This window comes from Drosophila tropicalis, unplaced genomic scaffold (genome assembly GCF_018151085.1).
Source record: "Drosophila tropicalis isolate 14030-0801.00 unplaced genomic scaffold, ASM1815108v1 contig_845, whole genome shotgun sequence".
In the NCBI taxonomy this organism is placed as follows: domain Eukaryota; kingdom Metazoa; phylum Arthropoda; class Insecta; order Diptera; family Drosophilidae; genus Drosophila; species Drosophila tropicalis.
Genome location: NW_027173338.1, coordinates 9156827 through 9176272, shown reverse-complemented (window position 1 = coordinate 9176272; position 19446 = coordinate 9156827). Strand labels below are relative to the sequence as shown.

The 19446-nt window shown below is 34.0% G+C and overlaps 6 protein-coding genes across 8 annotated transcripts; 5 read left to right on the top strand and 1 right to left on the bottom strand.

The window, feature by feature from the left end:
- Positions 1-57: 57 nt before the first annotated feature.
- ath (ATP-dependent RNA helicase DHX33) lies at positions 58-5031 on the bottom strand. The gene is made up of 5 exons (XM_068294210.1): positions 4926-5031; positions 3825-4676; positions 1466-1541; positions 620-1408; positions 58-545 (listed from the first exon to the last, which is right to left on the bottom strand). Coding segments are annotated over exons 1-5 (2103 nt in total). The 5' UTR covers positions 4928-5031; the 3' UTR covers positions 58-161.
- wam (wampa) lies at positions 1739-3536 on the top strand. The gene has a single exon (XM_068295160.1). It carries the CDS (start codon positions 1861-1863, stop codon positions 3508-3510), a length of 1650 nt encoding a protein of 549 aa, XP_068151261.1. The 5' UTR covers positions 1739-1860; the 3' UTR covers positions 3511-3536.
- A 622-nt stretch (positions 5032-5653) lies between the features above and the next one.
- On the top strand, positions 5654-8970 carry LOC137581140 (alpha-N-acetylgalactosaminidase). Its single transcript, XM_068295319.1, has 6 exons — positions 5654-5720; positions 6241-6398; positions 6461-6635; positions 6694-7125; positions 8377-8739; positions 8802-8970. Exons 2-6 carry the CDS (start codon positions 6247-6249, stop codon positions 8916-8918), a joined length of 1239 nt encoding a protein of 412 aa, XP_068151420.1. The 5' UTR covers positions 5654-5720; positions 6241-6246; the 3' UTR covers positions 8919-8970.
- Positions 8971-9500: 530 nt separating this feature from the next.
- ova (ovaries absent) lies at positions 9501-14839 on the top strand. The gene is made up of 5 exons (XM_068294398.1): positions 9501-9676; positions 11416-11666; positions 11749-11946; positions 12955-13119; positions 13350-14839. The coding sequence occupies exons 2-5, from the start codon at positions 11421-11423 to the stop codon at positions 14730-14732; spliced, it is 1992 nt and encodes a 663-aa protein (XP_068150499.1). The 5' UTR covers positions 9501-9676; positions 11416-11420; the 3' UTR covers positions 14733-14839.
- A 993-nt stretch (positions 14840-15832) lies between these two features.
- On the top strand, positions 15833-16627 carry LOC137580814 (recombination repair protein 1-like). The gene has a single exon (XM_068294941.1). It carries the CDS (start codon positions 15833-15835, stop codon positions 16625-16627), a length of 795 nt encoding a protein of 264 aa, XP_068151042.1.
- A 149-nt stretch (positions 16628-16776) lies between these two features.
- LOC137581251 (recombination repair protein 1-like) lies at positions 16777-18513 on the top strand. 3 transcript variants are annotated; one of them, XM_068295451.1, is made up of 4 exons: positions 16777-16929; positions 16995-17078; positions 17157-17347; positions 17406-18513. In XM_068295451.1, exons 3-4 carry the CDS (start codon positions 17204-17206, stop codon positions 18063-18065), a joined length of 804 nt encoding a protein of 267 aa, XP_068151552.1. In that variant the 5' UTR covers positions 16777-16929; positions 16995-17078; positions 17157-17203; the 3' UTR covers positions 18066-18513. The 3 variants fall into 3 exon arrangements, with proteins under 3 accessions (XP_068151552.1, XP_068151549.1, XP_068151551.1); XM_068295450.1 differs by having other exon boundaries at positions 16882-16929; positions 17160-17347; XM_068295448.1 differs by having other exon boundaries at positions 16875-16929; positions 16995-17347.
- Positions 18514-19446: the final 933 nt, after the last annotated feature.

Genomic DNA, 19446 nt, shown 5'->3' with positions numbered 1-19446 from the left:
TATTAATTAAATGATTGGGATGAAATACAAATAGGCAGTTAGCAGACAATTTGAATATTTATTAGCATCAGCCAACTAGTCAGACATAGATTGCACTATATTCTTTATTTTTTCATTATGCTCATTATTACTTTGTAAAAAGTTTCTTATTATTAATTATATTAATATTTCATAATATTTTTAAAGTGTGGCACCACATCCTCTATCCATTCTACACATATTTCTGTGACTAGTCGTAGAAAATTCTGATCAGTTTGAATTAGTTCATTAAATAAAATGTAGTTCGGTTTGTATTTGCCATGAAGAACGCTTGATGGATGAATTTTCGCCTTATGTCGACCAAGAACGGTTTGATAGTTTCCATCCTTTTGAAGCACAGCAATGTTATCAAATAGACCATTTATGAGACATTTCTTCTGGGTTTCAACATTGGCACCACTGCATAGGGTCAAACCAATATTTGTACTTATATCAGCTAGTTGATTGCGAACATTTCGTGCATATGTAAGATTACGCAAATTTAAAAAGTTGTCGTGACACCACACCTGAAAAAAAGAAGAAAAATTCATACATATGTAAATATTAATCGCATAAAATCAAATACGAAATAAATGCTTACCTTTGGTTTTTCTGTCTTTTGAAACGCATTGAACACATTTAGTAGTGTTAAATGATCACCATGTTTCGATTGAAACTTTGCATGCGCCAGGGCCGCCAATTCGGATTTTTCAGTGTGTACAACGAAAATGTTATCGCTTGATAGTACCGCAACCAGACTTAGCATCTCTTCCAAACATCCAAATTTAGGTGCTGATAAAAGCAATTTCGAATATCTTGGGTCTAGTGGAAAGTGTACCATCAAACGACCCAATGGTGTTATATTCGCAACTCCATCACCACCGTATTTAATGGCACCAAGTGTCTCTAAATCGCGATTCGCCTTATTTAAACTCTCCTCTGATGGCATATCCAAAAAGTCAAAATTTTCACATTTAATGCCCAATGCCAAAAGCTGCAACACGGTCGATGTGGTATTTATTCTTAAAATTTCGGGATCTGTTGCCGGTTTGAATGTTTCCATATCTTTTTTTGTATATGTGCGATAACAAATTCCAGGTGCATCTCTGCCAGCACGTCCTGTACGTTGCCAAGCTTGAGCTTTCGATATGCGCACAGTTTTTAAACTATCAAAACAAGAGCTGGGATTAAAGTGTTTCTCCTTAACATAACCACAGTCAATGACACAACGAATGCCAGGAATTGTAATCGATGTCTCTGCAATATTTGTGGCCAATACGATTTTCCGTGTATTGGCTGGAACCGGTAAAAAGCATTCCAATTGCTTGGCCTGAGATAACTGAGAGTACAATGTAAATACTCGAACATCACTCGGTCCAGTTGTATTTATCTGTAAATTAATTTTATATTATTAATAGGTAATTCACTGGAATCGTATTTTATTTACCTTTGCAAGTTGTCTTATTTGTTGAGCCAGTCCTTCGATTTCATCCTGTCCAGTTAGGAATATTAAAACATCGTGACTAAAAAATAAGAGATACATAATTTCTAAAAATCTAAGTTGCAATATCAACAGTTAACAAGTCGCCCATGTTATTTAGACATAAAATATTTCACTAAAACAAATTAACAACCATCTAGCATAGCAAGCTAATGCATTAGACTTCAAAATCTTATTTAGAAAGTTATTAAGTACATTTGAACATATTTGCCATTTTCAAAAAGACACCAGACAGATCAGGCTGATATATAGAAAGAAACAACAAATATATTTACATTGAGAACATATGGTGTTTGGTTTTTTTTATTAAATTAAAAAGTTTAAAGTTTTAATCAATCATAATGGATGACTTGCAATTCAATAAAAACACTTTTCTTGAGAGTTATTTATTAAAGCATCGTGAATTGGGCAAACGTCAACGTGAATACAAGAAAATCCTGTCTGGTAAACTGAAATCACGTAAGGAGACTATAATCGAATCCAGTTACGAGAATGCCATTGATCAGTTGGAAGAGGAAAAGAATGATTTGCGAGCCCAGATTTGGGTGGCAAGTGGAACGACGCACAAGAAGACAAATGATCGCTGTTTGGATATGATCAAATGTCATGTTGAGTGTCAGGAGAATCTAGCCTTGGATATAACAACGCTTAAGACATCAATTGGCAATATGGAGAAGGAGATAAGTCGTGTGGATAAACAGATATACAATCTCAATCGCCTAACCGTGCCAGATCAGCAGCATCAGGCTCATGTGGCTCACACGCGAAAGAAAATGGTAATTCTGGAGAATGCCTTGGAGGTGGGTGTGCGGCAAGAGTGCGGTTTTACAGCAGCAAATGCTGAGCTAAGGGAACAGCTCATACGTATTCTGAATCATCGTACTTTCTTCAATGACTCCTACACAAAAATGGTGCAAAAGTTGAACAGTGATAAGAAATATCTCATAGATCTTATCGATTATGCCCTGAATACCTTTGACGGATGCATCGATGTCTATGAGAAAATCGACAATATTGCCAAACGAGAGGCCAAAGAGCGAGATCTTCGTCGTATTGAGCTCCAAGGCATTATGCGAAAGGTCGCAGCTGATGCGGATAACACAGCGTTTCTGGAGTGTAAGGCAAAGCCACGCGAACTGGCCGATCTACAGCCCAAGGAGTACAAGCGTCGCGATGAGTTCCGGCGCAAGCATAATAAAAAAATTAATCTTTATAACTCGGTGCTTCAGAAGATCTTGGAATATACTGACTCTAGTAATGTGGAGGAGGTTATCGAGAAGTTTCAACAGCAGGAAAGTCTTTACTACTCTTTCTTCAATTATGCCAATGAAATGAGCTATCATATTACATTGTTAAATAACTCGGTTAATCGTTTGTTTGAGGATATCATATCTTTAAAGCGCGACAACTCCAATACATTGCAAGAACAACTCGAGCTAATTTCCAGCCTTGAGAGTGAAGTAAAGCACAAGCAGGAATCGAATATGGAGCTCTTAAGAATACGCGAAAACAATGATGCCCGTCTGGAGAATCTTTTACAGGGTGTGGAAACGCTTTGTGAAATGTGCTCAATAGATGCCACGCCACTTGCTGGCCTCCTTGGCGATCATACACACGTTAATTTGGTTAACGTTGCAAGATTTCTGAAGTTGCTTGAGGTTCGAGTACAGGAGCTAACAGCAAGTGTCTATGTTCTAGAGCGACAAGATGAGGGTAAAGTGGATTATGTGGTTAAACAGATTGAGAAGATCTGCGAAGCGCCCACCGATCTCAATGATATTGTGCTCACACAACAGTGTCCGGAATGTGCGGAGGGAGAGGCCTTTAATATGGATGATGGAGGAGATGGTGTTGTTATTCATACCGTTGCCGAGGCCAAGAAGAAACTATACGAAAAGATCACACAACCGGAGATGCAATATCGTTTGCATAGCATCAGCCAATGCCGATTGCCAAGATCTCGTTTATTGGCTGCAAAACGAAATATGTAGAATGAAAATAAATATATACATATGTATCTCAAAAGAAGCTCTTATTTTATGTTGTGAATTTCTTTTAATCATTTCAAGTGCCGTTTATTTATTTTAATACTGCAGACAAGGGGCTTTGCAAGTGTTTTATCACTATTGTAGTTTTTTTTTTTTTGGTAGGGACTTAGGCCAACTCACACTTAGTGCCAAATTAAATCAGCGAGAGGCCGTTAATGACTTATTATTTAAGTTAATTCCCAGGGCCACGATCAACATTATTTACTATATACATATGTATATGTAGATTTGTGAATGATATTTAAATCTGTACTTACTCGATAGGCTCATTCCTATGAATTTCAAAGAGTGTCACAAGAACTGCATGTATATAATCATCTTGTGGCTGCTTGGCATGCATCACTCGAACAGGATGAGTTCTTCCTTCAAGATATAGACCGCGACAATTAAAGTATTTTCCAAAATGATCGATATCCATGGTAGCGGAAGTGATAATCACTTTTAAATTAGCCAACTTTCGTTTCTTACGCTCTTTTTGTGCTGTTTTAACAATGCCAAAGAGTAAATCACCGTTCACGGTACGCTCGTGAGCCTCATCGAGCATAATAACAGAATATTTGAGCAGTAAACGATCCAATATGGATTCACGTAATAGCACACCATCAGTTAAAAATCGTATTTTAGTCTTCTCCGATGTGACATCTTCGAAACGAACCGTATAACCGACTAGATCACCAATTGTGGTTGACAGTTCTTGGGCCACTCTCCTGGCCACCGTAATGGCGGCGACTCGTCGTGGTTGGGTTATAACAATCATCATTTGATTCTTAGCATAGCCAGCATGCAGTAGAAATTGTGGGATCTGTGTAGTTTTACCAGAGCCAGTTTCACCCATAATAAGAACGGTGTCATTTTCATCGATTTCCCGCAGTATTCTTTGTTGACAATTGAAAACTGGTAGTAGATGCTGATTATATCCAATGCTTGGTTTCTTCGAGTTCGTTAGACGAGGTTGCTTGGCTGGCACATGGGGGGATTTTGATGAAAAACCACTGTGCGATTCGATTGTTTCGATTTTGCGTTTCACAGAAAAGCTTATCGAGGGTAATCCACCGGACGTATTACCAAGTGCCATATATTTCGAGTCCATTTTATCCACTTTATATACCCTATAAGAGAATTGAAAAACTAATTAGGTTTTTTGCTTAAAACATGATTAAACAATTTATTTCACGAGATCGAAATTTCTTTTGATCCTAATGACCATTAGTCTAGTAAATCATGTGCCCTATATATGCTATATACATACATACATATGTACATATGCAAATAACAACTCCCTTTATATCCATTTCAACATCCAGTATCTGATCCTTCTGTCATTTTATTCGTGTTAGGAAAACAATAATTAAACTCACATGTAGTTGTCAGCGAATAATATAAGCAATATACATCCAAAACATGCTTGAGCAATTAGTAAATAGAAACAATAATAACAGGCGGCATGGCCTAGAGATGGGCAGTAGAGCTTCAAAATTTATCGATAACCTTAACAATTTGGTTTGTACTACACCAGCAGGAAACATTTGGACATTTTGGAACAAAGTCTCGTATTTTTGTGATTGCAACTGAATTTAAAATTATATGTATGTAAACAATCCAAGTGCTCCAACAGGTGTTTAAATAATCCATGTTTATCAAAACAAATACGGTCACTTATATTTTTCAAGAAACTATTTTTTTTAATTTTCTTTTATTTATCACTTTAATAATGGATTTTCAAAATCAACATAATCATTATATTTAACAAAAAAAGTTTGATAATTTTTATTTGTACAATTAAATTTTGATGTATGGTCTATACATAAAGAGGATTAAAATAGTATCGTTAGATTTATATACATATGTAGTTTCAATTCCTCCCATTAGTATTCATTAAGAAATGTTTCTGTCTGTATTCTTTTGGTTCTATAAAGGTCTATTTATTTATGTAAATCTATAAATTTTAATTTATTCATAATTCTGTTACACATATAGTTAACTTATTTGAATACGATAATCATTGTTACAGTATGAGTTCAAATATCGTAGCACAAGTAGAAATCACATACTTGTACGTTACATTACTGAATAATACTGTTTCGTTTTTGAGGTCCGACGTTTTTAGCGCTTTGCGAGTTCTAGTAAATAGGATTCTCCAAAAAAAGCTCTTGGTGAGACCACGTGTTCCTATAGACTAATGTTCATTATCCATAAATCCATACAAACATTTGTTGCGCGCGATCTTAGTGCATCCATACCTAGTAGCTCTTTTCGAATCTATCCTCTGCCCTCTCCGACAATGGTGTTGTAATTCGTGCAGTTAAGAATTCAAAATTCATAGAAGGTTGTCCACAACAATAGCAATATCATAATTTTGATCATTACATTTGGTCTTTTACAATGTCAGTATAATCTTGGGTTACAAACAAACATCCGTTAGTTTGAGTTAAAAAAATAATTCGCTTGGTGGTTACTCTTTAATATACTTATGTATGTATATGTATCTGTGTATATATATTTTTATACATTAACTTGTTTAAATTCATGTAATCAAAATTTAAGAGTTCGTAATATTATTGCAAAACTTAACATTTCAAACAAAACTCTATATGTGCCAACATCCTTTTTAAGGCTTATGTCGTCAAACGATTTAAAAGACATGTAACTAACAAATTTCGTGGTATTTTTCAGATATTCATGAATTCATTAATTTGGATTATTAGTATTCTCTTCAGAATATGTAATTGTTTAGACAATGGGCTTGCAAGGACCCCGCCAATGGGATGGCTGTCATGGGAGCGTTTTCGTTGTAATACGGATTGCACTAACGATCCTGATAATTGTATAAGGTGTGGTAAATTAAAAAATTAAGATTTCGTTTATAATAAACTTAATGGTACAACTTATACAGTGAGCAACTTTTTCAAACAATGACTGATCTTCTTGTCGCCGAAGGATATGCTTCAGTTGGATATGAATACATTAATGTTGACGATTGCTGGCTGGAGAGAAATCGTAGTCCTGAAGGAAATCTTGTACCTGATCGAAAACGTTTTCCAAGTGGAATTAAGGCTTTATCTGATTATGTGAGTACTCTATAACGTTCTTCTTTGCTTAAGTGCAATTTGAAATATATTCTTTTAGGTTCATTCAAGAGGTCTAAAATTTGGTATTTATGAAGATTATGGAAATTACACATGCGCTGGATATCCTGGAATTATTGGATACGAAAAAGAAGTTGCACTACAATTTGCAGAGTGGGACGTTGATTATGTGAAATTAGACGGGTGTTATGCTTTACCAATTGATATGGATAAGGGTTATTCGGAATTTGGAAACTTGTTAAATCGTACTGGGAAACCAATGGTTTACTCATGCAGTTGGCCTGTTTACCAAATATATGCCGGAATTCAACCAAATTTCTCAGCTGTTCAAACGCATTGCAATCTATGGAGAAACTATGACGACATACAAGATTCATGGTCCTCCGTTGAAAATATTATTGACTATTACGGCAACAACCAAGACATAATATCGGCGAATGCAGGTCCTGGTCACTGGAACGATCCGGATATGGTAATTTTTATATTTCATACGAATTCGGCAAGCCGAACTAATTGAACCAATAGATATATACTCAATCTACAGACTATCACACTTAAATCGGGCAAAGGGTTTGATTTTTTATGTATAACTTTTGGTCCTGAAATTTAAACGTTTCCCATGGTGTGGATTTATTAAAACCCATTAATCTTAAATTTAATTCTTTTAACTTATTTGAAAAGAATGAAAAGTTTTTTTATATATAATATAATAGATTTAAATTCCCTTATATCGTTCGCATGCATATTTCTAGCAATTATCGAGTGTCCGATTTAACTGATAAACTGCATTAACAAAAGTTACTAATTCAATTAAATTCAATTCAATTCTTTTTTTCTTTAGGAAACGTTCAGAAATATTCTTAGGTCTTGTAAAAAGGCCATATTATTGTGATTAAACTTTTATCTATGTTTTAAGCGTCGTAGACTTAATTCAAAAGATCTTCTTTAAATCATAGTTTACAAAGAAATGGCAAGGAGAAAAAAAAAAACGACGTTAGCGCTAAATTTGTTCTCGATGTTGCCCCTTTTTCGTCTCGTACTTGAGCAATATTTCCGTTCTATACAGCCGTCCAAGGTCTTTGTTTCATTTCTATACCATATTCGTTTCAGCAATGACTTTATTGTTAGAGTCATTTGGAACTAGATAAATATTCGCTGGAGTTACGATAAAAGTATTGGAACTTTTTACGACAACTGTGCGGCGGCCAATGTCAACAGGATTGATGTGAAAAAAAACGATACGTTTTTAGAGACGAATCCAATATGGTGGATCCAGGAAATTGAAAATATGTATATATTTTCACGATTTCACAGATAATTGAATAAGAAGTATCGGAGTCATAGACCTATCGATAAGATATAATCCGACGGATTATTTATATAGGCCAAAGTTAAAAATTGTGAATCAATTTGTGGTGAATAATTTTTTATTATGGTGGCAAAAGTAAAGGTAAAAGTAATTGTTTAATCAGTTTTGAGTGTTTCGAGAGTATTTGATTCCTAAGACAGAAGATCACAAGACTTTACACATTGCAGAAGGGTGCATTTTTTTGGTATTATGAATCTATTATAAAAAAAAAGTGGTACCACCATCTTTTACGCTTTATATTGAAAAATACTAATTTGTAATAGTAAATTAAGATTGATTGACCTTTGTCAACATTATTTCTACAGATTTATAACTATTGTAAATTTATTAAAATATTTTGTATTTGTATTTCAGTTAATAATTGGAAATTTTGGACTTAGCTATGAACAAGCTAAAACTCAATTTGCCATATGGTCAATTTTAGCCGCACCGCTGTTGATGTCCGTTGATTTGCGAACAATACGGCCAGAATTCAAGCAAATTCTACTTAATAGAAAAATAATTGAAGTAGATCAGGATGGACTTGGAATACAAGGAAGAAGAATATACAAGCACAGAGGAATAGAGATTTGGTCTAAGCCTGTTGGCCCAATCTATAAAAACTTTTACTCCTATGCTATTGCTTTTCTAAATAGAAGAACTGACGGAACACCATCGGATATATCTGTTACTCTAAAAGAGTTGGGTCTTCTTAATACATATGGATATAGAGTAGAGGTGAGCTATAAAATTAACATTAATCCTAAAAGTAATTCAATGTTTGTTTTTTTGTTTTAAAGGATCTATATGAAAACGTTGACTATGGAATACTTTATCCAAATACAAAAATAAAAGTTAAAGTTAATCCGACTGGAGTAGTAATGTTGAAAGGAAAAGTGAAATTTTCATACAATTAAAAATTGATTTCAATTGTTATAAAAAAGAGAGGACGAACTACAAAAAAACAAAAAAAAAAAAAAAAAAAAACCCTGATTTCTAAATACTCATACTCCCGCACCAAATATGAAATACGAGGTTTTGAGAAACATTGACCAACACTGTTATTAGACTATTAGAAAGAATTTTCGAGAAATGTATGACATTTTAACACCTAATAAAAAAAGAATAACAAAATTTTGGTGGATTACGCATTATTAATCCTGAAAACAAGTTCCACTGGAATGCGTTAACATATTAAATCTCTGCTTATATATATACATAATAGTATTATTGTTTCTAGCAGACAATAAAATGGGACATTGTAGTCACCAAAAGAGTGACAAATTCACTCCATCCAAACAATAAATTGTTGGCAGAATGAGTTAGAATTAAAGTGTTTCACATCCTCGTTTCAATTAGATTTAAAATGTTGTCGATAACCATCATTATTTTGACGATAAAATTTATCGGTCGATAATTTTAGAAGGTGGTCTATGTAGCAACTTAAGTGCTTGATGAAAGTGTTTCATTTCAACGTTCCAAAACGATTGAAATTTTAGGACACCCGTATGATTCTCTCTTTTCGTTTTCTAAAAAATACCCACCAATGCAACTCGCCTTGGAAGTACCCTTGTTATTTTAAAGATTTGTGGAATGTGTAGCATGAAAATATTGTGTAAATTGTGAATCCGCGACGTGTAATTTGTATTCATTATTGAATAAAATCTATTAAACGGTGGGTAACCATGCTGCGATTTATATAGTTGAACAGAAGTGTCTTATATGTATGTATGTATATAAGTAAACTCGTATGTGTGTGTATGGATGTATGTATGTGTGTACATATGGTTATCTTCCTGTGGCTGAAGCTACTTGGAATACACATACGCACACACCTACATGCATAGTTGTATATGCAACAACATTAAAATGCACAAATATTAACATAAAAAAAAACTCCCGAATTCAAATTCCATTCCATTGTTTTCACATTTAACCTCTATGTATTAGGCAAACTCTTCAATCGAACAATATACATACATAAGTATGTCTACTTTTTCTCTTTTTTTTTATGTGTACATACTTTCTGTGTTATACGATAATTAAAGTGTTTGTGTTTCTTATCCTTTTCAAACAAAAAATCCAATTAAATATGTAATGATAAATACAAAAATACATAGGTGTCCATACAAACAAATTTAATATTAAAGTGTTGTAAAGCTATTTGCAGAAGGAGGTGTTGCCTCTATTTATGTATGTATGTATGTGTGTATGCATTTATAATTGAGAATGCCGATAGAGAAAACTCTTCTGAGCTACCAACAGCGATTGGAGGACGGTTGGAAGAAGAATTGTCGCAATAAGTGACGTTAGGATAGTTCTGTATAGTTCTGTCTTGGTCTTTGCTCAGACTTCTAATTTAGCATGATCTTTAAGTTAGATCAATCTGTTTTTAATCGCTATTTTGATAAGTCTAAGCCTTAGTTTTGATTTTATTTAGCCAAATTTACTACTTCTGTATCTAAATTTTATACATTTATACATATGTACATATGTAATTTGCCAAATGGGTCGCTGTTAGCCAGAAAGAAGATTTAGATAGAATCATAGCCTAATCCAGGTAATGAGACGGGGGGTCTGTCCTTTTAAATAATATTCGATTTCCTTTACGCTGAGAAAAAGCAAATAAAGACCTCCCTGCGGAGGCACTTAAAAAAAGCCTCTTCAGCCAAACGAATGCGCCCAAACGAGACGCTGAGACCCAAAATAACAATAGAATAGGATCTTTGATAAAAATAATAGCATGTACATATGTAAGTATGCATATGTATATGTACATATATGTATAACTGTTCACCGTTTCTTGTTTTTCGACAAAAGGTTCTTTTATTAGACACAGAGAAAACTGAAATAAAACCGTTCAACCAATTCATCTGGCGAGTTTCTTTTTCCCTATGTTTTAAATGAGAGTTACACATAAATCTAACTTGAAATTAACAGACTGCTCTGAGAGAGAGAGAGAGAGAGAAAGAACCAGCGAGAGAGCAATTGTGACTGATTTTTAGCTAAGTGTTACTTAAAAGGACCGATTTTTAGAGTTATTCAAAAGATCTAAAGTAGAAAAAAATTCAAGAATTTTGAATTCAATTTTCAAGACAGTTGAATTTTATACTAATATAAAGATTTTACTGAGCTCTATTTAGAAAGGCCTTTTAGTTTAAATTCTTAAGGCTTTTTATTAAAGATCTAATCTTTAAATCTCACCCTGCAATATAGCCATTCGTCATAGATACTTTCAAAAAAAGAGGTGTGGTTTCGCGAAAATAATATTAAATCAATATAAATCACACTGGCAAACCAAATAATCATCCTTAAATGGGTATTTTTCTTATTATAAATTGTTTTATTCAAGATAGATGTAAATTAGAAACTACAAATTAAATCCAATTATTTTTTTTTAAAATTATTTTTCAGTGGAAATGGACGAAAAGGATAAATCTCAACAAAACATGATATCAAATCTGCCGCTTTTGTTTGCCAATGGGTATCCGACATCCCTTGAGAAAATTACGGAACCACAATTGGAGAACTTCATACCATTTATGGTGCAATGTTCTTTGGGACACATTAATCTTCCAAAGAAAATTGATTGCAGTGAACCCGAATGGTGGCCAGAAAATGCTCCATTTGGTATACCACTTAAGAAACCCAAACATTTTGTTGGCGTAAGTAAACAAATCTTTAAAATATTACTTTTAGGTAATCCATTTCTACTTCTAATACTTTTTTGTTTTGTGTTTTTTACAGAGTTGGATGGACAAAATGAAAGAGATTGTGGTCATTTGCTATCAATTTCATAAAAGTCTTTTCCTTTTACGGTTTTGTAATGATCTAGCATCTTATGAACATGCAAGTTTAAGATTTATCAATAATTACAACTCGACAACATCGCTGTATGATAGGAGAAATAACAAACTATTGGTAACATTTCGAAATGAGAATATGGTAAGTATTAATATATTATATGAAAACATTAAAATCCAAACTTGAGGCATTCAGTTCAAGCGATCAATGCTCAAAAGATTAGAACGAATAAAAAACTGAATCAATATATCGAATATGTATTTCTTTTTGTTTTTCTTTTGGTTTGGTTTGTTATTAGTTTTTAAAAAATTGATCAAAATAAATATTACAAATTTCCACAAAATATTTGAATTTTGGTTTGTATTTAGTACTGCAAAATTTTGCTTAAAACGAACAAAATCAAATATAAATTCAAAAAAGTTTCGGATTTGAAGAATTACCAGTAAATCAGTATACATTTAAACAAAGGAATAGCGAGAATTGAATATATCATTGAATCAGAATTTTTCTTTGAGTACTTATTCAAATATCGAACAAGAGTAGAAAAAGATTCAAATACAATATCTGTGCATATTCCTTAAATACATGTTTAAAAAGCTGCACAATGGTTTATGTATAAAAATCGGTGTCCGACAAAAACCTTTTAAAAGTAAAATATTTTTAATGAAGATTTCTTAAATAAAAATGAATAATTTCAATTTTTTCCACAACTTAATGCCTCGGAAGGGCCTATGGAATGGAGAAGTTTTTATAATAGAAACAAATAAACGATTCCTAAAGTAAAAATCGGAAGCTTATAACATTTAAATAAAACTATTGTCTTTAATTTCTTGATAAATCATATAGATGTTTACCAGATTTTAGTTACCTTTAAAACGATTCCCTATTATGCTTTTAGCGGTCTTAAATCTGATCCTGGCACTGAACATGTAATTCAATATACATATGTATATATAATAACATTGAAGGTCATTGAGGTCGTAAACTTTTTGTGGAATGATGAAATACGTTGCAGCAGTTTCTAGATTTTATTTAACCCTAAAGAATTGGTCTTAATTGAAGGGTGGAAAGGGAAAGAATTTTTGAAAGATTTTTTTACACAATACAAATGTATAATAATAATTTTTTTTGTTATATTCAATTTTTCAGTCGTATGATAGACAGCAGAAAAGTAGAAAATGTTTATTGCTTCAGAAAAATTTGAGTGATTCACACAATGATAATTTACAACACATGATGGTTGAGCCACCGCCGTTCGATATTTATCTTTGCGATAACTGTGATGCCGAACTTTATTCCAAGGAAGCTATATTGGTAAGTTGAAAAAATGAGAAGCTTAATTAAAGTGTAAAGAGTCGAAAAGTGTTATAAAACAAACAAGATTATGGCATGATTCATATAGTCATACTATGTATATATGTATGTATATAGTAACTCATGATTAACAACTGAAATAGTTTATTTTGTTTTCCATTTTCATACGGGGTACATATAATATTTATTATTATCTTGTTTTTGTTTCTATTTGTTTATTTGTTTTTTAGGAACACGAAAATATTTGCAATATGGAAGATGATGTAATACTTTGCGACTCTCCTGAACCAGATAACAAATGTGAAAGTAAAAACGAGAATAATGATGAGTTACGTAACGAATTTTTACTCAATTTTTGCCTTCAATCAAAAAGTACTGATCCTAATTTACCAACTAAGCACACACAGAAACCCAATTTTCTCAATGAGGAGTTAGTTAAGGATACATCAAGCAAAAATCGACGAATGTCATCGCGACGAAATCGTAATGTACATTCATTTAATCGATGTTCATTCATCCCGGTATCATCGCCAGCGGGGCAGCAATTACTTAAATCGACAAAACAGCCAATATCATTGGAATATGTTTTAGAGAGATTCGAGCGTCTTGACCGATTTTGCTATACCCCATTAGTTGTTAAATCCAGTTGTAAACAAAAACCATTTGAAAAGAAATCCAATTTAAGCAATGTACATTGTACTTTTAAAAAATCACATGAACACAATTTGCATATCTATTCGTTTCCGCGTCGTCAGTTTGCACAACGAAGAGATACGACACAGAATTTTTTGTTTTTAAATTCACCCTTAATTAAACAGTGCCGTCCAATCTCAGTTAGATTAAAAAAGATATCCGATAATGCAACTGGAGAGCCAATTCCTATAACAAATACAAAACTAAATATAAGGCTAACACGAGATACTTCATTGAATTCCCATTGGAGAATTTCACCATCATCGGAGGTCATTGTGGATACAATTGATTTGTGTTCCTCGGACGATGAAGAGCAAACGACGATAGCATCAACTCCGCAGGTTATTAATTCCGACGGATTAACCATAATATCCGTTTCACATAAAAGCAAAAAGGCTAAAAGAACAACATCTTGTGATGATAATGCTGAACCTGAATCAACATCCATAAGACAACAAATCTGCAAAAACATCACTACCAGCACCAGCATCAGCCCCGATGACCCACTTGCTGCGCAATCAAGTTGTTCAACATTATCATTATCTGATGACAATTCAATAAAACCACTGCAACAGTCAGTTTACATATTTTCCAATTATAAAACAAATTCAGTATTTAATCGATGTGCTGTAGATACGAAAACAAATGTTTCAGTTGTGAGAGCACTGAATACGACCAATACATTTACTTCCGAAAGTTCGGCGCAGCCTAAGGAACACAATCAGGAAAATTGTAGTAGTAGTAGTAGTAGTATGCCAAAGAAATTAATAGCCGTCACCGACTGGTATGCTCATCATCATACAACGAACTCCGATAAGGGTTCAATTAATCAAACGGATAACATTGCTTTTGAGAATATATCCGTTGTGCAGCCTTTTAATAGTACTGGGCGAATAATTTCTATTGATTTAACAACCTAGGCACTTCAAAATGATTATTTACATAATTAAAAATAATATTAATTAAGTTAATCGAATTAGAATATTGTTATTTTTATGAATAAATAAAATTTATATATAACTTGAAATTATTTCTTTGTGTCGGTTATCAAAGTTTCAAAAATTACAGGAACCAAAAATAAAATTGCCTTTTTGAGTCGATCAAAAAACTAAAAACAAAACTGCCACAAATCTTTTTACATTAAGAGTTTTATTGCAAACTAAACATGACCATTTTTTTTTATTTCGGTATCCTTAAAATCTGTAATATTTTATTTAGAAAAGAAAAAAAACACTGCCAAGAAAAGATATAGTTTAAAAATAGTTCCCGGCCTGATTTTAAAAATACCATAATAAATATTGCGCAAATATAGAAATAAAAAAAAATACTTTCCGATTTTTTAATCAATAGTGAAATTAATTCAAGTTAGGGAGTTCTATTTATTTGTTCCTAACTTTAAATCATTTTAGAGAATTTTTTTAAAACTTTGTTACTTTCTATTTATGTATATTTTTTTTTCACTTATAATTGCTTAAAAAGTCAAAAGGTGTGTGAGGGTTAACATTTAATGTATACATGGCATATACATTTTTTGGCATATAAATTTTTTTATTATGATCAGGGTGTCTTTAAATTTGTCCAAGATTTTGTCAAAATTTACAAAATTTTAAACAAAAAAAATGGCTTCTGAATATTTTGTCGATTCCACATTATCTTGATTGTTTAAGATTAATGACAAGTAAATTCTCAAAAAAAAAAATATATATATAAAAAAAATATTACGAACGTTAAAAATACAAAAAAAGGACCAAAAATTTAAACAAAGTATATACAAGAAATAGGGGTTCGATGGCTCAAATAACGGCTTGAATAGCGGCACAGCTGGCCACATTTTTATCGTAGCGCGCTCATATTTCTGTTGATAAATGTATGTAGTATTGTGGTTTGTTGTCCTGCTAAAACAAAGTGTAAAGTGCTTAGATTGACTAATAATATTAGCGAGAACAGCAAAATATAATTAAGTTAGAAACATTAATAGTTGTCTGTTATAAAAGAGACTAAAACCAGGAAGCAACAAATAATGCCTCGCGTCAAGGCCACAAAAAAGCAAGCTGAAGCGGCAGCGTCTGAAAAGTTGCCGGTATTGGCAAAAGCCGCCAATGGAACGTCTTTAGAAAACGGAACCGGCACAACCTCCAGCACCAGCAATGGTATTGATGGCATGGTTAAAGATCCGCCGGCAAGTAAATCAACGGGTGGCAAGAAAACGGTAACGCGTGATGGTGAAGGGGAAGCGCGGGAAAAGAAGACTGCTGTGCGAGGCAAAAAAAAGGTTGAGGAACAAAGCGGACAAAATGGCGTTCAGGATGCGGAAGAGGCCAAACCGAAAGGACGAGCCAAGAAGACTCCTGCTGCTCCTGCTGCTTTGGAGTCCGAACAAGAACCGCCAACGAAAGTGGCCCGTGGTAGAAAGAAGGCGGAAAGTGTAGCCGAAAATGGTGTTGAAGCCAAGCCAAAGGGACGACCAAAGAAGGCTCCTTCTGCTTCTGCCCTGGAGTCCGAACTAGAGCCATCCAAAAAATCCGCCCGTGGTAAGAAGAAAGCGGAGGATGGCGTCTCAAATGGTGTCCAGGATGTGGAGTCTAAACCCAAAGGACGAGGCGCAAAGACTGCTGCCTCTAACGTTGAAGAACCTTCAACCACTAGCAAAACCTCAAAGTCTAGGACTAAAAAGAGAAAGTTCCGGTTCCCTCAGAGGAAGAGGCCATTGCAGCGCCGGTCAAAGGTAGAGGAAGAGCCAAAAGGAGATTCCTCCTGCAGAAGAAGTTCCTTCTTCTCCCAAGAAGAACAAAGGCGAGATTCCAACAACAGCTGAGCCGGCGGCAAAAAAACGGGCACGTGGTGGAAAGCGTTTGGCCGATGCTGATATAGCTGATGTTCTTGAAGAAGTTGAAGGAACAGATGCTGAACCCGCCGCTAATCAGAAGAGAACCAAGAAAGAGGCACCTCCTGCCGCCACCGAAACCAAAGGTCGAGCCAAAAAGGTAGATAAGACTGAGGGGAAAGAAGAGCAGGCTCTCCCTTCCACTAGCACTAAACGGGGTCAGAAAAAGACGGCCTTGAAGAGCAAAGAAAATGAGGAAGTAAAAGAGACAGAAGTCAAGGAAGCCAAGCCTGGTAAGAAAACGAAATCTCAGAAGTCAATCATTTTCATCATCCCGTCACATTCTCCATTTCTTTAGGTCGTGGTCGAAAACGTGCTGCTGCTCCTATCGCCGAAGATGAACCTATCGAGGAGGCGGACGAGGAGGACAGTGGCTCGAAAAGTATGTTAGCCCCCGGTTGTGGTGGTGGTGCAGTATTGAAAAGTTTGCACAATGTGCTCAACTTTTGTTTTCCCGCAGCAGCCAAGAAAAAGGAGAAGAAAATCGAAGCCACTTCCATCCAAAACATGGACAAAGATTTGTTTACTTCGCCAACTGCAGAGTTTAATCTGAAGATAAGTAGCTGGAATGTAGCTGGTTTGAGGGCTTGGCTTAAGAAGGATGGCCTCAAATTCGTAGATTACGAGGAGCCGGATATATTTTGTCTACAGGTAAGATAATGCTTCAATGATTTGTTTAAATAGATATTAATTCGCTTCTTTGTATAAGGAAACCAAATGTTCGAATGATCAACTGCCCGAGGAGATGAGTCGCTTGCCAGGATATCATCCATATTGGCTATGCATGCCTGGTGGATATGCTGGCGTTGCCATTTACAGCAAAATCATGCCCATCAATGTCGAATATGGCATTGGCAATGAGGAATTCGATGATGTTGGTCGCATGATCACCGCCGAATATGAAAAATTCTATTTGATCAATGTCTATGTTCCCAATTCGGGACGCAAGCTGGTCAATTTGGAGCTACGCATGCGTTGGGAGGTCCTTTTTCAGGCATATGTTCAGAAATTAGATGCCCTAAAGCCCGTAATCATTTGTGGAGACATGAATGTCTCACACTTGGAAATCGATTTGGCCAATCCGAAGAGCAACACTCGCAATGCTGGCTTCACCAAGGAGGAACGTGATAAAATGTCCGAGCTATTGGAGCTTGGCTATGTGGACACATTTAGACATCTCTATCCAGATACCAAAGGGGCATACACCTTCTGGACTTATATGGCCAATGCGCGGGCTCGCAATGTGGGCTGGCGTCTGGATTATTGCATTGTCTCGCAGCGTTTCATTTCACGCATTGTGGATCAGGTGTTTCGCAGTCATTGCCTTGGCAGTGATCATTGCCCCATTACAGTTTTCCTTAATGTTTAAATAAGATTTCATAACATTAATTGAGACATAAAGAAAAACTAAAATGGGACTCACACATACATTCACACTTATATTGACAGGAATCACTTGCAAAAACCAATTCTAATTGATCTAATATTCAAAATATTGTTTAAACGTTCATCTAAAATTCACATTCCGAACTGGTTTAAACTTGTTCTGGTATAGATCAGGATCAAGATTCATTATATTACATTATATTTATCTTTGATATATTAAGTTTTTTTTTTATGTTTCTTTTTCTTATTTTTTTGTACTTTCTACGTGACTAAAACACGCATTAATAAGCTAAGTTTAATCAGTTTTGTACTTTTAAGATATTATTATTGTCATTCAATACCTTATCGTAAATGTGTTTCAGTAGACATTCGACCAAAAAAATAATGTTTGGTATTTTATTAATAAAAAACAAAAATTCTATGGATTTAAATTAATTTTGTCTAAACTTAGGTAATGGCTGGTGAACATTTTCCTTTAAAATCCGGATAAAAACGTGGATAAACATTCTAAGTGAAAATTTCCAAGAGAAGAATCATCTTTGATTATAAAAAAAAGTTTAAACTTTAAACTTTTGGCATTTCATGGAAAATTACGTTATAGTTCCTGTTGGAAGGCAAAGATTTCTTTATTGACTTGTACTTTGACAAATATTTGTGGTCAAATGCTAAACCTCTTAAATGGTTTTTATACCTGAAATAGTTTATTATATACAGATATTGAAATCTATTTTATATAGGACCTCATTTCTTTAGTACATTTCTTGAATAAATGCGTTTAAATCTACAAAAACCAATTTTTTCTGTTAACAGATGTTTAAATTTTGTCTATAACTAATAAAAATAATGAATTTCAACTTTGACAAAACAATAAATATTCCTTGTACAGAAAAAAATCGTGGAAAATTTGTTATCGCTCTAATTTTTTTTTTTAATTTCAAAAACTTTAATCAGATTTCAATCCTTCCAATTCCAATTCCTTCCTTTCCAAAGAAACGAAACTTTTTGAAAAATATTTTATATTTATACTATAAATTTTATAGAAAAAAATGAATCGAATTCTGAAATTGAATGTCTAAAACTTAAGAAAACTCAGTACTTTAATAATAGTTTTGAAGATCTTTTAATAAAATACAATATTCTAGATTCATTAAGTTAAGTAAATAAAATGATTTATTAAAACTGTTGCAAATACTTTTCCAGCCAGCAGTCCTCGGTAGATGAGTTGTCTAAGTGACCCAGTTATTTGGGCAACTGAACAACGAGGACCCGGGTTCGAATCCCAGGCTAGTGTATGGATGTAGTTTTTCGTCTAATTGTAAGCCGAAGGCCTTAGTTGCCAGTGCTTGTAAAATATAGTTAGGTTG

Bases quoted from the DNA above. Each gene is read 5' to 3' on its own strand.
- LOC137580814 (XM_068294941.1), top strand. From the start codon at position 15,833: ATGCCTCGCGTCAAGGCCACAAAAAAGCAAGCTGAAGCGGCAGCGTCT.
- wam (XM_068295160.1), top strand. From the start codon at position 1,861: ATGGATGACTTGCAATTCAATAAAAACACTTTTCTTGAGAGTTATTTA.
- LOC137581140 (XM_068295319.1), top strand. From the start codon at position 6,247: ATGAATTCATTAATTTGGATTATTAGTATTCTCTTCAGAATATGTAAT. The intron at 6,399-6,460 runs GTGTGGTAAATT...CAACTTATACAG, and splicing joins GATCCTGATAATTGTATAAG to TGAGCAACTTTTTCAAACAA. The intron at 7,126-8,376 runs GTAATTTTTATA...TTTGTATTTCAG, and splicing joins ACTGGAACGATCCGGATATG to TTAATAATTGGAAATTTTGG.
- ath (XM_068294210.1), bottom strand. The intron at 1,542-3,824 runs GTAAGTACAGAT...CTTATTTTTTAG, and splicing joins CATAGGAATGAGCCTATCGA to TCACGATGTTTTAATATTCC. The intron at 546-619 runs GTAAGCATTTAT...TCTTTTTTTCAG, and splicing joins AAAAGACAGAAAAACCAAAG to GTGTGGTGTCACGACAACTT.
- ova (XM_068294398.1), top strand. From the start codon at position 11,421: ATGGACGAAAAGGATAAATCTCAACAAAACATGATATCAAATCTGCCG. The intron at 11,667-11,748 runs GTAAGTAAACAA...TGTTTTTTACAG, and splicing joins AACCCAAACATTTTGTTGGC to AGTTGGATGGACAAAATGAA. The intron at 13,120-13,349 runs GTAAGTTGAAAA...TTTGTTTTTTAG, and splicing joins ATTCCAAGGAAGCTATATTG to GAACACGAAAATATTTGCAA.
- LOC137581251 (XM_068295448.1), top strand. From the start codon at position 17,081: ATGTTAGCCCCCGGTTGTGGTGGTGGTGCAGTATTGAAAAGTTTGCAC. The intron at 17,348-17,405 runs GTAAGATAATGC...TCTTTGTATAAG, and splicing joins CGGATATATTTTGTCTACAG to GAAACCAAATGTTCGAATGA.